At 36.1% G+C, this 21014-nt stretch overlaps 1 protein-coding gene across 1 annotated transcript in view; it reads left to right on the plus strand.

The window, feature by feature from the left end:
* EYS (eyes shut homolog) overlaps positions 1 to 21014 on the plus strand; it is a 1696347-nt gene that overhangs the window by 1083857 nt on the left and 591476 nt on the right. Inside the window, 1 exon segment of the mRNA XM_032651890.1 lies at positions 20599 to 20711. Within this exon segment, the coding sequence (XP_032507781.1) occupies positions 20599 to 20711 (113 nt within the window).

Here is a 21014-nt window from a genome sequence, read left to right on the forward strand (position 1 = left end):
CTCCGCGGAAGAGGGGTGTGGAGAGTGACCTGTGCTCGCACACAGGCCCCTTGGTGGCGGCAGCAGCAGCCTTAGCGTCTCCCGCCCGTCTCTGGGGTCCGCGGTTGTAGCCGCGGCTCGCGCCCGTCTCTGGGGTTCGCGCTTTTAGCCGTGGCTCGCGCCCGTCTCTGGAGTTCCTTTAAGCAGCGCTCTTAAACCCCTCTCCTCGCGCACCAGGAAACAAAGAGGGAAGAAAAAGTCTCTTGCCTTTTCGGCCGGTGCAGGCTTTTCCCCGAACTCCCTCCCGGCTAGTCGTGGTGCACTAACCCCTTCAGGCTATGTTCAAGCCGCCAACCCCAGTCCTCTCCCTGAGCTCCGTCCAAAACCAAAACCCGAGCCTCAGCTCGCAGCCCCGCCCGCCCCGGTGGGTGAGCAGCAAGCCTCTCGGGTTGGTGAGTGCTGGTCGGCACCGATCGTCTGTGCAGGAATCTCCCCGCTTTGCCCTCCGCACCCGTCGCTGTGCACTACTCCGCGGTCCCGAAACTCCCCCCTCTGCCTCCCGCAGTCTCCGCCCGCGGAGGGGCTTCCTAGTGTGTGGAAACTTTTCCTCCTTCACAGCTCCCTCCCACTGGTGCAGGTGCCGTCCTTATTCTTTTGTCTCTGTTTTTTCTTTTGCCCTACCCAGTTACGTGGGGAGTTTCTTGCCTTTTGGGAGGTCTGAGGTCTTCTGCCAGCCTTCAGTAGGAGTTCTGTAGGAGTTGTTCCACGTGTGGATGTATTTCTGGTGTATCCGTGGGGAGGAAGGCGATCTCCGCGTCTTACTCTTCCGCCATCTTCAAGGTCCCCCCGCATGATGTCATTTTATCCTCACTGCAATTCTGTCTTCCTCCTCTGGAAGCTAGTGTTCCTCTGAGGCCAGAGATAGATGGGCTCCAGGCTGAGTAGCTGGAAGTTGTCCATGGATAATTTAAAATGATTAAATCATGCATCCACTCAGTCAGTCGACAGATACTTACTATGTGCAAACACTGAGAAAAGTGCAGGGTAAGATGAAAAGACAAGCATCCATTTAACAACACTGGTGACTCAGACAAGGGTTCCACGCAGTCGTGGGGAAAGAAGCAACACTGGAAAACAATAAAGATTGTGAGGATAGCAGGATTTCTCAAAATTTGCTTTGAAGTGGCTGCATGATAATAATACTAGCTAACATGTGTTGAACATTAAGGGTCAGGTGTCATTTTAAAGTATTTTACATGTTTTAACTTTAGGGTCCCCCAACGACCATAGGAAATTGATACTATTATTACCATTCTTATTTTACAGGTAAAGAAACCAATATATTGATAGGTTAACAAAGTTGTTTATGATTATTCAGAACGTGGAGGACCTAGAATGAAGAGCCATGCTAGAAACTACTGTGATGGTTGCTAAAGAGGCAAGAGGGATAGAGAAAGAATATCACTTTATATTTGTACTAAATCATATTTACATGAATATTGGGATGATCCAGAAGAGAGGAGTAGGATTGAAAGTATGTTTTCCTATTCATTTTTCAGAAAGAAAAAATTCAGTACTTTTTTTTCCTCTAAAAATCATCACTCATCTGCTGAATTATTTATGGAATTGCTGTCTATTTCTGTTCCAAATTACTACATGGTGCATTTAAACAAATATTTTTTTATCTTTATATATTTAGATACTTTAAATTAAATGGAAATTATTCTGCCTCAGATCTCCTTGTAAGGATGAACATTAGAGACAGTTGATAAATTTACCTATCAATACTTACAGAGATGGATACAGATATAGATATGATACAGATATAGATATAGATAGGTATATATATATATATATATACATAATAAAAAGAGAAACAATTCTAGAATCTGAGAATACTACTTTGTTCAGCCTGACCTCAGTCAGAATATTTTTTTTCCATTTTTGCCACACTTAAATGTAAAGAAAAACTGAAAATTAAATGTGCATAGACCAAAAAAAAGCAAAACAATCACAAATATTCACTTAGTTTTGTTCTGTTGGTTCCTTGGTTATCCTAAAATCCTGCTGATAAATCTTTGCTCAAATCAATTTGTTACTGTGTGAAAAACTTTGCATTACTGGATTTCAACACACTGGATTAACCCTTATATAGACAAACATAGTGTTTAAGCATGTAAGTCTTTGCCCAGCATAAATGTGAATGCTTAAACTGTAATTTTTTTAGCTTAAAAACATCCTTCTATCTTCCTCTTTTCCCATTTTCAAGTCAGAGTGAGGAGGGAAGTAGCCTGGGCAGTCATGTGACATGCCTGAAAGTGATGTTCCAGAAGAGGTCTGGGTGAGGTCAGCTTCTTGTGCTCAGACTCAGATGCCTGACTTTCTTTTTCTGCTTTGAAAGTCTGGGGAAGAGCTATCAAAATTATTTGCAAGTGCTGGACAGTGTAAAGTCGGGAATAAAGAGGAATGTTTGTGAATTATTTTATGAATTTTAAAGTTTGGAATATGGTGCAATAAATTTCTCTTATGCAAGAGCTTGCTGTAATGTTAGTATTATTCTTACAGCTTTTACATTTTTTCAGACTCTAAAATCTTTTATAAAATACTTCTTTCTCTAAAATATGTTCAGCCTATATTCCAACATTAGAGATTGGGGAACTGAAGTAATATCATGACCTGAAGAATATTATGTAGGACAAAAATTGTTATCATTACTGGACTCCATGTGGAGACAATTCTGCAAAATTGCCAAAATGGCTTTTTTTATGACAAACTTGACTCTGACTCTAAAGTCACAAGGACAATAGAAGGTGAGTTGGTTACCGGTATCAACATAGTAGAATCTCTATTATTTCCAAATACATTCTGTATTTACTGAATTGTGACTAGCAAAAAACTGAGAAGCTGCAACATTCGACTTGCATTTTTATTACTGACTTCTTCAAGTAACCATTGCAAATGTTAGAAAACCATACATTTTACTTTTGTAGTTCAAGGCAAAGCCAGGATCTGCCTTGTCCTGTACTGCACTTAAATGATCCCTAAGAGCTTTGTTATTTCAGGAATCTTTCAAATGTCAAACAAAGTATCAGTAAATTGCAAACTTTTAGGTTTTTTGAAGAGTTTTTCCACATTTTATTTTAAAACTTAAAAAAAAATAAAATTTTGAACAATATTTATTTATTTTCATGGAAAAATCAGAAAAGAGAATTTAATTTGAATAGATTTACTTTATTCTGATATAAGATTCTATTTTTTTTTTATTTTACAGAATCATCAACACTTATCTGATGTTGAACAATATTACAGACTAAATTTCCATTTCAGTTGGCATTTTCCTAATTGATCAGACTAAAAGCAAACAATATCCTATTTTTCATACCTTAAATTATGACTTAACTTTTATATTACTTTCAATAAATATTATTTTCATGGTAAAACTATGTAGAAATTCATATAGTTAATACGTTATTAAATTTCAACACTTGAAATTGTGCCAAAGTTATGGTCCTAAGAAAGTGTGTTGCAAAAGTCAAAATTTCTAAGCTTTACAAAATGAATTAGAAGATGTGCTCTATTTTTTAACTGATTGGCAGGCTTATCAGTGATAGACACTTTACCTTCAGAGCAAACTCAGCCATGTAGTTTAGTTGATAAGATAGGTTCTGATCATTTAAATTTTCATATCTAAATAATACATTTTATAGGTCAAGTTTAAATAAGAGTTTACTTGGGACATTTCTTCTACTTATCTCTATAGAAGTATGCAAGCAATAAAAGAATGTACATTACAAGGTATCAATGTTTCTTCCCTAGTTCTTCTATTTAGTTGAAATTGATATCACACATCCACACATTGTAATACTAAATGCAATTCTACAATTTAGTTATTCTTTTACCAACTCATGAATGTGTATATTCCAATAATAAGGTGCTTGTCTTAGTCCATTCAGGCTGTTATAACAGAACACCATAGACTGGGTGGCTTAAACAACAAATATTTATTTCTTACGGTTCTGGAGACTAGGAAATCCAGCAGCAAGGCAGTAGCGCATTCAGTATCTGGTGAGAACCCACTTCCAGGTTCATAAATGGCAGTTTTCTGGCTGTCTTTGTATGGTGGAAGCGTCGAGGGATTGCTCTGGGACCGCTTTTATAAGATCACTAACGCCATTCATGAGGCTCCACCCTCAGAACCTAATCACCTCCCAAAGGCCCCACGTCCTAATACCCTCACATTGGAGGTTATGTTTCAACACATGAATTTTAGGAGGACACTTTCAGTCTATAGCAGTACTGATGTATAACAGAATTTTTCTCTTAATTTTAATATAATTGCTACTGGTTAAAAGACCAAAAGCAAACAAGGCACAGAATATATCATAATATTCTGCCTACATGGTAAAACATAATAATCATGTAATGATCCATAAGAATTCTGAAATTCCTGATAAAAGCATTTGAAAAACAATATGATGATAACAAATCTCAGCAATATTTTTTGGATCTGTCTCCTAAGGCAAAAGAAATAAAGGCAAAATTAAACAAATGAGACCTAATTAAACTTAAAAGTTTTTGCACAGCAAAAGAAACTATTTGACAAAATGAAAAAAACAACCTATGAATGGGAGAAAATATTTTCAGATGATATGACTGATAAAGGGTTAATATTCAAAATATATAAACAGCTCATACAACTGAATATAAAAAAAAATTGAAAAGTAGTCAGAAGACATGAATATACTTTTTGTATTTTTTCCAAAGAAGATACACAGAAGGCCACTGGCACAGAAAAAATACTCAACATTGTTAATCATTAGAGATATGCAAATCAGAACCACAATGAGATATCCCCTCAATCCTGTCAGAATGACTGTCATCAAAAAGTCTATGAATAACAAACGTTGGGGAGGATGTGGAGAACAGGAAACTCTCATACACTGTGGAATTGTAAATTTGTGCAGCCACTATTGAAAACAGTATGGAGGTTCTTAAAAAACTAAAAATAGAGCTACCATATGACCCAGCAATTTCATTCCTGGGTATATATCCAAAGAAAATAAAAACACTAACTTGAAAAGATATGTGCACTCCAATATGCATAGCAGTATTATTTACAAAAGTCAAGATATGGAAGCAAACTAAGTGTCCATCAACAGAAGAATGGATAAAGATGTGATATATATATATTACTCAGTCATAAAAAAAGAATAAAATTCTGCCATTTGCAACAATGTGGATGGACCAAAAGAGTATTATGCTTAGTGAAATTAGTCAGAGAAAGACAAATACTCTATGTTATCACTTAAATGAGGAATCTAAAAAATAAAACAAATGAATATATAAAACAAAACAGAAACAGTCACAGATATAAGGAACAAACTAGTGGTTACCAGTGGGGAGAGGGAAGGGGGATCAAGATAGAGGTAGGAGATTAAGAGACACAAACTATTATGTATAAAATAAATAAGCAACAAGAATGTATTGTACAGTACAGGGAAATATAGCCATCCGTAATAACCTTAAATGGAGTATAATTTATAAAAACATTGAATCACTATGCTGTACACCTGAAACTAATATAGTTTAAATCAACTATACTTCAAATAAAAACACAAAATAAAGAGAAAATGATGTATTAAATGTATAATTCACCATCCATCTTCAAAATGTTTTGGAAGTATATCTCAAATATCAGAACATTTTATTTCTGATATGTAAATATTTCTGTACATATTTCTATTAACTAAGAAGACTTCAAAAATGCACAACCACAGTTGCATTATCACATTTAAAAAGTTAGTAATAGGGGCTTCCCTGGTGGCGCAGTGGTTGGGAGTCCGCCTGCCGATGCAGGGGACGCGGGTTCGTGCCCCGGTCTGGGAGGATCCCGCGTGCCGCGGAGCGGCTGGGCCCGTGGGCCATGGCCGCTGAGCCTGCGCGTCCGGAGCCTGTCCTCCGCAACGGGAGAGGCCGCAGCAGTGAGAGGCCCGCGTAACGCATAAAAAAAAAAAAAAAAAAAAAAAAAAAAAAGTTAGTAATAATTTCTTAATATCATATATTATTTTTCACATTTTCCTGTTTTTTTCAAAGCTTCTATAAGAATAGTTTAAAGCAAACACACTAAATAAATTAAAGTAGATCCAGGTATTGTGATTGGTTAATATGGCTCTCAAATATCATTTGATGTATAGAATCTTTCTCTGAGTACTTTTATTTTTGTACTAAATTTTGCTGAAGAAATTAGTTCTCTGTGTAGTGTTTCCAAGGTTTCTTATCTTTTCCTTCATGAAGAATTAAGCATTTCTCCATGAAATCCAAATGTTTTTGGTGTGAAATAGTATTTAGAGATCACAAATGGAATCTAGAGCCATTCTTTGCTAACATATTGTCATTTTTCCCTATCCCTTTCAGTAGTCAAAGCTAGGAAAAAATTTTTTTGTTAGAAAAAACTTTCATGAGCTAATTCTAACACTTACAATCCAAATTGAGAATGACATGGTTTTTTAGTTCCTTTCCTTCCAAATATGCCAAAAAATTCTGTTCTGAATATTATTATAATGCACATTTTATTTATCATACAATTAGCATATCTATCTCAGAATAACTGCATCACTACAGCCGACATATAATTACTGAAAAAAGTTTAATTCTTTTTGATGATTCTTTCTTTCCTTAAGGTTCCACTAAGGATGTATGTTCAAATTACTGTGTTTTAATGTTAATAGAATGGTTATGTGTTTTTAAGCCATCAACTAGATACACAGTTAAGATCATTTATTCTACTACTGAGTTTTAAGAATTACTTTTTTAAATTGTATGTTCTTTTATAATTATGTAATATAATTACATGGTTTCAAATTCAAATTTATATCTAAACATATAAGTTTAAGAAATTTAATTTCTATTGTCATCTCCACACTATTTCCTCCACGTATAAGTAAACATATTTTCTGGCTTACTCATTTGTTGTTAAATATAATCAAATAACACATACAAATGCATAATCCTCCATTACTAAATAATAGTGTACTATATATACTTTTCTTCATTTTGCTTTTTTAACCTAGCAATGTATCCTGGTTATCACTTTTTTGCAGGTTATGTTCTCTGGAAAGCAGACTAGATGGAGATTAATGTGCAGATGTTCAATTGTGCTAATAGAACTACCACTTATGAAAGGAAAGTGAAAGGAAGGAAGTAGAATTGACAGGGGGAGAAGTTGGACTGAGATGCAATCTCAATACAGGTTTCTGCCAAAGCTGACCAGTCAGATTTGTCAAACTCAGGGTCAGGAGCTCGGGATGTTACAGTCCTTGTTAGCCAGTCTTTGTATGAAAACTGCCCCGGGAAAGAAGAGAAAACTCCGATGAGGTTATATTCTCAGACTTAAGTGATTCCCAAGTAATGCTGAGAGAGGAACTGCATCTGCCATCGGTACCTCTAGTAGTGGAAAAAAGGGAGAAATTCCTCACTTCTAAAGGGAGATCAGAGTGAATACCACAGTATCCACTGCACACTCCATAGTAGTATATGGAGATATTCCTATTTTCCTTTCACAGCCCATGGTGGTATAACAGTTTATTTGAGGAGGTCCCTTAGATGGACATTTAGGTTGTTACCAATTAAAAGTAATTTTGATATATTAATTTCCAGCATAGCAAGTTAGTTCCCGGCTATTAGTTCCTCTTTCTCCAAGATTTATACTGAAGCAGCTATAAGAAACACTTAAATAAATCACAAAAGCAGATACAAATTCCACTGGATTTGTCATATACCCAAGAGAAATTAAACCCCATGCCCACACAAAATCACATAAATATTCCTAAGAGCCAAAAAAATGGAAAAACCCAAATGTCCATCAACTGATAAATGGATAAACAAAATATGGTATATTCCTACAGTGAAATATTATTCAGTAATAAAAGAGATGAAGTACGGATACATACCACAACATGGAGGAACCTTAACAGCATTTGCTAAATGAAAGAAACCAATCACAAAAGACCAAATATTATATGTGTCTATTTTTATGAAATGCCCATAATAGGCAAATCTATAGAGATAGAAAGTTGATTAGCAGTTGTCTAATATAGAAGAAAAATGGAAAGTGATTGCTAATGGATAGATGTTTCTTTTTTGGGTGATAAATCTATTCTAAATTTAGTTGTAGTAATGGTTGAAAAAGTCTGCTAATATAAGAAAACCACAAAATTGTACACTTTAAATAGGTTAATTTTATGATATGTGAAGTATATCTTAATAAGGCTGTTATAATTTTAAAAATCCACGGGAAATCCTTCAACATAGAGACAGCTTTATTGCAAAGATACGTATCAACATTTGGGAGTTGGGTAAATGCTGTAGAGATTATAGTGTGCAGGATGGAGCATGGCTGGCCTTGCTGAGAGAAAGAATAAACTGCAGAAAAACAGTTGATGTAGTGCTCATGTTTTTCTAGTGCCATTATATAGGGACATTCTTTGTCAGTTTCTGCAATGAAGAAAGAGCAATGAATCAACAACACTGACGCAAATGGCCGTGAGATAAATTCTAGGCAGCGCTAAAATCCTGCTGTCTTGAAGAAGCTAGAAATATAGTCTCAGGTAGTCAATGTTCTAAGAATGATTGCTCATGAATTTCAATATTTCACCCTTAGCCCCCAAATGTTCATAAAAGCCTTTGCCCAGTTTCTTCAAGTTTCACCTACCACTTGTAAATTCATAAGTAATTCAAGAGACAATAGAACACTGAATGTCAAGGTCCACATTTGTGCTTCCTTTCTCTCTGAGACGTTGGCCCTTCAAGTCCTTACTGCCTTGGTAGTTCTCTATTCTGCCAACAGATTTTTATTTAAATTCTCGTCTATTTTGTTGTTTTTATAAGAGGTTGGGTCTCCAACCAGTCACTCTGTCATTATCAGAAAATGAAATCTGTCATCATTTTCACATTTTTTACTGAACTTTTGGTTTTCTAACTGACATTATATTTTAACAGTGCCTAGCCCCACAGATGCGAGACTATATAGTGACTTTGAATTAGTAAAAGTAAACCCTCTGGCTGGACAGAAGTAGATCTTTCTGGGCAGATAGCTTGGGGAAAGAAATGTGGGTTAAAACTCAGATTTTACTCCACTCCATTAGCTAGACCTTTTGTCAGTGAAAAATTTGCATAACCATACATAGTAACCCTGTGCTCACTATACAGTATGTGCTTTATAAATATTTGTTCAAACAATGTATGAATTTTATTCTTATCTGTAGAATTAGACGTAACCAACTTTCTATTTTCTTTCTACTTGTAGACTATGTCCCCATGAATGCCATAATTCTTACAAAGTATACATAATTTAATGAATATATCAAAATGATATTCATGGAGGTATTATTAAAATTTAGAGATTAAAATGTTCCTACTTTATGTAACTGTTTTGTCATTATGTTGCTAAAGTTCCACCTTTAGGATATCGATGGATTCATATGTTTCAGTTGGCATTATACACAGTACACGGTTGCCATCCAACTTATGTTTATCCTACATAACAGTTAGACATCTAAAACACTACATGCTAACATTTCAGTTTACCTGTAGGTGCACAAAATAGGTACTTCCTACTGGTTTCTATCTTTTTATTGACCTGTTATTTTCCAAGATCCCTAGCTTTGGAATGATTTTAGAGAAACTAATAAATACATAATAGGAATTTAACAACTATTCATAGCATTGAATTTTCTACTTCTTTATTTCCCTCCATTCTTTTTTATACCCCACATGTATTTCATCAAAGTCATTGTTTCTTTCATCACAATATTATCCTTTCTACTTTTTAGTCATTAGCAAGTATAGGGCTTAATTACATTAGCCCTATGTTGCTTTATGAGCTTTCAGTTGCTACTGTCAGTTTGAAGCTGATACTGATCAACTATGATTATATTATCCATGAATACGCCAATAAAGGAGTAAACATATGGAAACCAGATAAGAGTGGATTCATCACAGGACAGCTATAAAGTAAATTTCAAATGTGACAGTGAAGAGATTGTGAAAATTCAAATTAAAAGAGAAAAATCAAATTAATAAGTGGTCATGGTATTTGAATTACTGATGAGGGTTTTATACTTCTGGCAGAGAGTTTGAGGATAATAAAAATATAAACTCTAAGCCAATAAAAAGAGACAATAATGAGATTGAGTAAAAACAAAAGGTTGCAAAAGAAAGAAAATGTTGCCATAGTTCACTGCACAGCTCAACTCTGAATAATAATTATATGGTAATATGTAAACTTAAACATTTAAATCAAAACTATGATGCAACTAAAATAATTATATGGTAATATGTAAACTTAAACATTTAAATCAAAACTATGATGCAACTAAAATATTATTATTAATATAATGCTGAATATGTATATAACCAAAATTGGTATACATGGCACACATGTAATCTTACATAAAAGGAAGTTTACAAAAATATGTAAAATTGAATAATTACTACACAAGTAATATGAACATGTTGCTTAGAAAATTGAAAGCTAATACTAGAGTAAATTAATAAAACAGTATGAAAAATGAACAGGGAATCAGATATAGCAGTAAGAGATTTGTAGTGGGGACTTTGTGTTCCGTCATATATACCATGGGAAAATATTGATTTAAAAATATGCATACAGATTTTCGGGCCATGAATGAGTAATTGGTACTAGACTATACTTACTGCCACAAACAATTAGAAAATTAGAAAAAAAATATAGAGGAAAAACACAACATAGTAATGATACAACATTTAATATGCAGTAAAAAATTATTGGGTATGAAAAATAGGAAACTGTGGACTGTGAGCAGGATAAAAATGAGTACAAGGAAAGAGAGCAATACATCAGAGAGGTTACATAGTTAGCATATAAGGGTGTTAAAATAGTTATTATACATTTATCTAAAAGCTGAAATTAAACATGAACTTTAAGAGAAGAAACATGGAAACTATTTTAAAAATCAAGTACAGAGAGGAGCTTCAAGATGGCAGAAGAGTAAGACACAGAGATCACCTTCCTCCCCACAGATACACCAGAAATACATCTACACGTGGAACAACTCCTACAGAACACATACTGAACGCTGGCAGAAGATCTCAGACCTCCCAAAAGGCAAGAAACTCCCCACGTACCTGGGTAGGGAAAAGAAAAAGAATAAACAGAGACAAAAGAATAGGGACGGGTCCTGCACCACTGGGAGGGAGCTGTGAAGGAGGAAAAGTTTCCACACACTAGGAGCCCCTTCGCGGGCGGAGACTGCGGGTGGTGGAGGGGGGAAGCTTCGCAGCCACGAAAGAGAGTGGAGCCACAGGGGTATGGAGGGGAAAGCGGAGAGATTCCCGCACAGAGGATCGGTGCTGACTGAAACTTACCAGCCTGAGAGGCTTGTCTGCTCACCCGCCGGGGCGGGCGGGGCTGGGAGCTGAGGCTTGGGCTTCATTTGGAGCACAGGGAGAGGACTGGGGTTGGCGGTGTGAACACAGCCTGCAGGGGGTGAGTGCACCACGGCTGGCTGGGAGGGAGTCCGGGGAAAAGTCTGGACCTGCCGAAGAGGCAAGAGACTTTTTCTTCCCTCTTTGTTTCCTGGTGCACACGGAGAGGGGATTCAGAGCGCCACCTAAAGGAGCTTCAGAGATGGGTGTGAGCTGCGGCTATCAGCGCGGACCCCAGAGACTAGCACGAGATGCTAAGGCTGCTGCTGCTGCCACCAAGAAGCCTGTGTGTGGGCACAGGTCACTATCCACACCTCCCTTCTGGGGAGCCTGTGCAGCCCACCACTGCCAGGGTCCCGGGATCCAGGGACAACTTACCCGGGAGAACACACGGCCCCTCAGGCTGGTGAAACGTCACGCCGGCCTCTGCCGCCGCAGGCTCGCCCCGCCTCTGAACCCCTCCCTCCCCCAAGCCTGAGTGAGCCAGAGCCCACGAAGAGTCTGCTCCTTTAACCCCGTCCTGTCTAAGAACAGACGCCCTTCAGCCCTACACTCAGAGGCGGGGCCAAATCCAAAGCTGAGCCCCGGGAGCTGTGCGAACACAGAAGAGAAAGGGAAATCACTCCCAGCAGCCTCAGGAGTGTGGATTAAATGTCCACAATCAATTTGATGTACCCTGCATCTGTGGAATACCTGAATAGACAACGAATCATCTTCAATTGAGGAGGTGGACTTTGAGAGCAACAACATTTTTTCCCCTTTTTCTCTTTTTCTGAGTGTGTATATGTATGTTTCTGTGTGTGATTTTGTCTGTATAACTTTGCTTTTACCATTTGTCCTGGGGTTCGGTCCGTCCGTATTTTTTTTTAACTTTTTAAATGTTTTTTCTTAATAATTATGTATTTTTTATTTTAATAACGTTTTTATTTTATTTTATTTTATCTTCTTTCCTTATTTCTTTCTATTTTTTCTCTCCTTTACTCTGAGCCGTGTGGATGGAAGGCTCTTGGTGCTCCAGCCAGGCGTCAGGGCTGGGCCTCTGAGGTGGGAAAGCAAACGTCAGGACACTGGTCCACAAGAGATCTCCCAGCTCCACATAATATCAAAGAGCAAAAAATTCCCAGAGATCTCCATCTCATCGTCAATACCCAGCTTCACTCAATGACCAGCAAGCTACAGTACTGCACAGCTTATGCCAAACAATTACACCACAAGACTTGGACCTGGCCATCAGAAAGACAAGATGCAACTTCATACACCAGAACACAGGCACTAGTCCCATCCACCAGGAAGCCTACACAACCCACTAAACTAACCTTAGCCACTGGGGACAGACACCCAAAACAACAGGAACAATGAACCTGCAGCCTGTGAAAAGGAGACCCCAAACACAGTAAGTTAAGCAAAATGAGAAGACAGAAAATCACAAAGCAGATGAAGGAGTAAGGTAAAAACCCACCAGACCTAACAAATGAAGAGGAAATAGGCAGTCTACCTGAAAATATTTCAGAATAATGATAGTAAAGATGATCCAAAATCTTGGAAATACAATAGAGAAAATACAAGAAACATTTAACAAGGACCTAGAAGAAGTAAAGAGCAAACAAACAATGATGAACAACACAATAAATGAAATTAAAAATTCTGTAGAAGGGATCAATAGCAGAAAAACTGAGGCAGAAAAATGGATAAGTGACCTGGAGAGTAAAATAGTGGAAATAACTACTGCAGAGCAGAATAAAGAAAAAAGAATGAAAAGAACTGAGGACAGTCTCAGAGACCTCTGGGACAACATTAAATGCATCAACATTTGAATTATAGGGGTCCCGGAAGAAGAAGAGAAAAAGAAAGGGACTGAAAAAATATTTGAAGTGATTATAGTTGAAAACTTCCCTAATATGGGAAAGGAAATTGTTAGTCAAGTCCAAGAAGCACAGAGAGTCCCATACAGGATACATCCAAGGAGAAACACACCAAGACACATATTTATCAAACTATCAGAAATTAATTACAAAGAAAACGTATTAAAAGCAGCAAGGGAAAAACAACAAATAACACATAAGGGAATCCCCTTAAGGTTAACAGCTGATCTTTCATCAGAAACTCTGCAAGCCAGAAGGGAGAGGCAGGACATATTTAAAGTGATGAAGGAGAAAAACCTGCAACAAAGATTACTCTACCCAGCAAGGATCTCATTCAGATTTGATGGAGAAATTAAAAGCTTTACAGACAAGCAAAAGCTAAGAGAATTCAGCACCACCAAACCAGCTTTACAACAAATGCTAAAGGAATTTCTCTAAGCAGGAAACCCAAGACAAGGAAAAGACCTATAATAACCAACCCAAAACAATTAAGAAATTGGGACTAGGAACACATATATTGATAACAAACTTAAATGTAAATGGATTAAATGCTCCAACCAAAAGACATAGACTGGGTGAATGGATACAAAAACAAGACCCTTATATATGCTGTCTACAAGAGACCTACTTCAGACCTAGGGACACATACAGACTGAAAGTGAGAGGATGGAAAAAGATATACCATGCAAATGGAAATCAAAAGAAACCTGGAGTAGCAATTCTCCTATCAGACAAAATAGATGTTAAAATAAAGACTATTACAAGAGACAAAGAAGGACAATACATAATGAGCAATGGATTGATCCAAGAAGAAGATATAACAATTGTAAATATTTATGCACCCACATAGGGGGACATTAATACATAAGGGAAATACTAACAGCCATAAAAGGGGAAATTGATAGTAACACAATCATATTAGGGGACATTAACACCCCACTTTCACCAATGGAGAGATCATCCAAAATTAAAATAAATAAGGAAACACAAGCTTTAAATGATGAATTAAACCAGATGGACTTAATTGATATTTATAGGACATTCCATCCAAAAACAACAGAATACACATACATCTCAAATGCTCATGGAATATTCTCCAGGATATATCATATCTTGGGTGAGAAATCAAGCCTTGGGAAATTTAAGAAAATTGAAATCATATCAAGTATCGTCACTGACCACAATGCTATTAGACTAGATATCAATTACAGGAAAACATCTGTAAAAAATACAAGCACATGGAGGCTAAACAATACACTACTTAATAACCAAGAGATCATTGAAGAAATCAAAGAGGAAATCAAAAAATACCTAGAAACAAATGACAATGGAAACATAATGACCCAAAACCTATGGGATGCAGCGAAAGCAGTTCTAAGAGGGAAGTTTATAGCAATAAAATCCTACCTCAGGAAACAAGAAAGATCACGAATAAACAACCTAACATTACACCTAAAGCAATTAGCAAAAGAAGAAAAAAAGCCCCAAAGTTAGCAGAAAGAAATCATAAAATCAGATCAGAAATAAATGAAAAATAAATGAAGGAATTGAGAGCAAAGATCAATAAAAATAAAAGCTGGTTCTTTGAGAATATAAACAATATTTATAAACCATTAGCCAGACTCATCAAGAACTAAAGGGAGAAGACTCAAATCAATAGAATTAGAAATGAAAAAGGAGAAGTAACAAGTGACACTGCAGAAATGCAAAGGATCATGAGAGATTACTACAAGCAATTCTATGCCAATAAAATGGACAACCCAGAAGAAATGGACAAATACTTAGAAAAGCACAAACTTCCAAGACTGAACCAGGAAGAAATACAAAATATGAACAGACCAATCACAAGCACTGAAATTGAAACTGTGAATTAAATTCTTGCAACAAACAAAAGCTCAGGACCACAGGGCTTCACAGAATCCTATCAAACATTTAGAGAAGAGCTAACACCTCTCCTTCTCAAACTCTTACAAAATATAGAAGAGTGAGGAACACTCCCAAACTCATTTACGAGGCTACCATCACCTTGATACCAAAACCAGACAAAGATGTCACAAAGAAAGAAAACTACAGGCCAATATCACTGATGAACATATACACAAAAATCCTCAACGAAATACTAGCAAACAGAATCCAACAGCATATTAAGGGATCATACACCACGATAAAGTGGGTTTTATTCCAGGAATGCAAGGATTCTTCAATATATGCAAATCATTCAATGTGATACACCATATTAACAAATTGAAGGAGAGAAAATATATGATGATCTCAATAGATGCAGCAAAAGCTTTCAAAAAAATTCAACACCCATTTGTGATATAAACCCTGCAGAAAGTAGGCATAAAGAGAACTTTCCCCAACATAATAAAGGCTATATATGACAAACCCACAGCCAACATCATCTTCAATGGTGAAAAACAAACCATTTCCACTAAGATCAGGAACAAGACAAGGTTGCCCACACTCACCACTATTATTCAACATAGCCACAGCAATCAGAGAAGAAAAAGAAATAAAAGGAATCCAAATCGGAAAAGAAGAAGTAAAGTTGTCACTGTTTGCAGATGACATGATACTATACGTAGAAAATCCTAAAGATGCTACTAGAAAACTACTAATGTTAATCAGTGAATGTGGTAAAGTAACAGGAAACAAAATTAATGCACAGAAATCTCTTGCATTCCAATACACTAATGATGAAAAATCTGAAAGTGAAATTTAAAAACACTCCCATTTACCTTTGCATCAAAAAGAATAAAATATCTAAGAATGAACCTACCTAAGGAGACAAAACACCTGTATGCAGAAAATTATAAGACACTGATGAAAGAAATTAAAGATGACACAAATAGATGGAGAGATATACCATATTCTTGGATTAGAAGAATCAACATTGTGAAAATGACTCTATGACCCAAAGCAACCTACAGATTCAGTGCAATCCCTATCAAACTACCACTGGCATTCTTCACAGAACTAGAGCAAAAAATTTCACAATTTGTATGAAAACACAATGGACCCTGAATTGCAAAAGCAATCTTGAGAAAGAAAAATGGAGCAGGAGGAATCAGGCTCCCTGCCTTCAGACTATACTACAAAGCTAAAGTAATCAAGACAGTATGATATTGGCACAAAAACAGAAATATAGATCAATGGAACAGGATAGAAAGCCCTGAGATAAACCCATGCACATATGGTCACCTTATCTTTGATAAAGGAGGCAAAAATATACCGTGGAGAAAAGACAGCCTCTTCAATAAGTGGTGCTATGAAAACTGTACAGCTATATGTAAAAGTATGAAGTAGAACACTCCCTAAAACCATACAAAATAAATAAACTCAAAATGGATTAGAAACCTAAATGTAAGGCCAGACAGTATCAAACTCTTAGAGGAAAACATAGGGAAAACACTCTATGATATAAATCATAGCAAGATCCTTTTTGACCCACCTCCTAGAGAAATGGAAATAAAAACAAAAATAAACAAATGGGACCTAATGAAACTTAAAAGCTTTTGCACAGCAAAGGAAACCATAAACAAGACCAAAAGACAACCCTCAGAATGGGAGAAAATATTTGCAAATGAAACAATTGACAAAGGATTAACCTCCAAAATATACAAGCAGCTCATGCAGCTCAATTTCAAAAAAACAAACAACCCTTTCCAAAAATGGGCAGAAGAGCTAAATAGTCCTTTCTCCAAAGAAGATATACAGATTGCCAACAAACGCATGAAAGTATGCTCAACATCATTAATCATTAGAGAAATGCAAATCAAAACTACAATGATGGGGCTTCCCTGGTGGCGCAGTGATTGAGAGTCTGTCTGCCGATGCAGGGGACATGGGTTCGTGCCCCAGTCTGGGAAGATCCCACGTGCCGCAGAGCGGCTGGGCCCGTGAGCCATGGCCGCTGAGCCTGCGCATCCGGAGCCCGTGTTCCGCAGTGGGAGAGGCCACAACAGTGAATGAATTAATAAAGAAATAAATAATAATAATAAATAAATAATAATATAATTAATTAATTAATATTTATTTTTAATTCACATGAATGAAACTGAATCATAGAATTCCAAGAAGTTTCTCAATAGAATAATCAGACTCATTTTCCTTCAGGACATTTTGTATAACTCTCTGGTGGCTTCATATTTATTTTTAAAGCTAAAAGTTTCTTTGTACTCTTCATTGTCATAAATAATAAAGATCTTCATGAATAGAGAAAAATATCTACTTAAATATGCACTGAAATCATGCCATTGCTTAGCTTTGTCAAAATAAAGTTTAACATTCACAATCATTACAATCAAAAACATTTTTCTAAGACCAAATTTTTTTCAGTTTTTAATTTAAACTTTACTAATTCACATGTTTATGATGTTTTAGGAGTAGTATATGTAAATTTTATTTTAAGTTTTAAAAGCAAGTTTCATGTATAACTGAGATAAAAATAAAAAAATTAAATTTGGAAAACAAAATCATTCATTAGGCTCATAAAAACTTTAAGCTAATAATTACAAATGAATATTTCCCCTTCTGCCTCATGTAAGAGCCAAATGCTTCTATTTTCCTTGGAATCAACTGACTTCTTTGTGAAAAACTGTTTTGTTTTCTAATTCAGTCATATTTGAAACTTGACAGAGTGATAATATTAAAAAATTGTGATAATAGATATTTCTCCAAAGAAGATATAGAGATTGCCAGCAGCCATGTGAAAGTATGCTCAACATCATTAATCAATAGAGAAATGCAAATCAAAACTACAATGAGATATCATCTCACACCAGTCAGAATGGCCATCATCAAAAAATCTACAAAGAATAAATTCTGGAGAGGGTGTGGAGAAAAGGGAACCCTCTTGCATTGTTGGTGGGAATGTAAATTGATACAGCCACTATGGAGAACAGCATGGAGGTTCCTTAAAAAACTAAAACTAGAACTACCACACAACTCAGCAATCTCACTACTGAGCATATACCCTGAGAAAACCATAATTCAAAAAGAGTCATGTACCTCAATGTTCATTGCAGCTCTATTTACAATAGCCAGGACATGGAAGCAACCTAAGTGTCCATTGACAGATGAATGGATAAAGAAGATGCGGCACATATATACAATGGACTATTACTCAGTCATAAAAAAAAACAAAATTGAGTTATTTGTAGTGAGGTGGATGGACCTAAAGTCTGTCATACAGAGTGAAGTCAGAAAGAGAAAAACAAATACTGTATGCTAACACGTATATATGGAATCTAAAAAAAAAAAAAAAAAAAATGGGCTTCCCTGGTGGTGCAGTGGTTGAGAGCCCACCTGCCGATGCAGGAGACACGGGTCCATGCCCCGGTCTGGGAAGATCCCACATGCCACAGAGCGGCTGGGCCCGTGACTCATTCCCGCTGAGCCTGCGCATCTGGAGCCTGTGCTCCACAATGGGAGAGGCCATAACAGTGAGAGGCCCGCGTACTGCAAAAAAAAAAAAAAAAAGGTGTTGAAGAACCTAGGGGCAGGACAGGAATAAAGACACAGATGTAGAGAATGGACTTGAAGATACAGGGAGGGAGAAGGGTAAGCTCGGATGAAGTGAGAGAGTGGCATTTACTTATATATACTACCAAATGTAAAATAGAGAACTAGTGGGAAACAGCCGCATAGCACTGGGAGATCAGCTTGGTGCTTTGTGACCACCTAGATGGATGGGATAGGAAGGGTAGGAGGGAGACGCAAGAAGGAGGGGATATGGGGATATATGTATAAGTATAGCTGATTCACTTTGTTATAAAGCAGAAACTAATACACCACTGTAAAGCAATTACACTCCAATAAAGGTGTTAAAAAATATGATAAAAATAAAAAATTAAATTTGGAAAACAAAACCATTCATGAGGTCCATAAAACTTTAAGCTAACAATTACAAATGAATATTTTCCCTTCTGCAGTACGTAAGAGCCAAATGTTTCTACTTTCCTTGTTATCAGCTGACTTCTTTTTGAAATAATATTTTGTTTTCTAATTCAGTCAATTTTGACACTTGACAGAGTGTTACTTGCTGAGAAGATTTGCAGTATATTTGAGCCTACATCAGAAAGAGGAAGAAAATGTTTAAGAGTTCTAAAACTAAGACTCAAGTTAAAAGATGAAATAAAATTCATTCACCCAAAAAATGTTTATACAAGGCAAAAGCTTGCTTTCTTTCTCTTCCCTTCTTTCTTTTCTTTTTCTTTCTTTCTCTTTCTTTCCATCCTCCCTTTCTTCCTCCCATCTATGTTTTTATTTTTCTTTCTTTCTTTCTTGATTTCTTGTTTTCTTTCTTTTTCTTTCTTTCTGATGTTACACTCAATGAGAAGCCAAGTCTTGAGAATGTGAACAGTATATATTAGTAATTCAGAAATCAAGGTGGACAACTTATATTTCAGTGTCTAAATTCAATGATTGCCCTGGTCATGATTTGCTCCACCTTAGCTTGAATTTTTAATAATATTGAGAAACAGAAGATAGAACCTGAAATAAATACTCATTTCTAGCTATTGAATCCTTTTAGTTTTTCTAATTTCTTTTTTTAACATAATGTAAATTTATATAGACATATAATTACTGGTGTCATACTACATATTCACAGTGAATACAATGAGAAGTCATGTCTTTTTAAGAGGTTATATTTGTTCATCAAAATGAATGCTCTTTAGCAATCTTTCTGGATATCTATTTTTGCACAAGTTATTCCTAAAAAGAATAAACAACACAACTGAACACAAAAGGCATGCAGAATGCATCAGGGATACAGGATGTGACAAATATTTGTAGGTTATTCTGTGTTTCCTTTGCCCCTGGAAAGATAAATTTTTCTTGATGTTCCATAGCTGTGGATGGGATAAGGTAACTAATGTCAAGAGAAAAAGTACATGGAACAGAGGCAAAAGATGGAAGAGTGTAACTTCTTGATGGATAAGATAAGTGTATCAGCTTTTCTCCTATGTTCCAATAAATAATGAAAATGTTTTCTTTATTCATATGAGTGACTTTGTGTAATTCATACCATAATAAGATACAGATTCCAAGTAATTTTTGACTAAAGTGGTAATCTTTCCTACTAATTTTTAGAATAATATTTATCAAAGAGTTGTATTAATTTCTACCAATATATTGAATAAATCAAATCAGACCCCCAATCTGATTGTACTCTCTGATTAGTTTACAGCAAGAATAATACATTGTAGAAATAATATAAGTTACCCTCTCTCTCTTTCTCTCTCTGCTTCTCTTCCTCTCCCTCCCCCCTTCTCTTCCTCCCTGTCAGATTTCTGGACCAGTTGAGAATTTTACTGGCTGCATAGAAGTTATAGAAATCAATAACTGGGGATCTTTCATCCCATCCAAGGCAGTGAAAAAAATTCACATTGACAGTTGCAGGTAAGACACTACTAATGATTTTTCAATTACTTGTTCAAATAACCACTCCAAAAGTAACATATCCATTTGAAATAATCTAATCAGGGCTAGAATATGTTTTCTTCATTTTGCTTTCTCTTCCACTTTTACATTTTACGTTACTTTCTTTACAGACTATAGCATTTTAAAGCTACATCCCAATTAAGTTGCACCATTTATTTATAATGAGTTTCTGCTTTGTGCTGTATAAGATTCAGCATATGTACCAACAAATGATCAGTTAAATATGATCAGAAAACGTCATCTCTCAGAGCATTTCAAATA

Source organism: Phocoena sinus, chromosome 12 (genome assembly GCF_008692025.1).
Source record: "Phocoena sinus isolate mPhoSin1 chromosome 12, mPhoSin1.pri, whole genome shotgun sequence".
NCBI lineage: Eukaryota > Metazoa > Chordata > Mammalia > Artiodactyla > Phocoenidae > Phocoena > Phocoena sinus.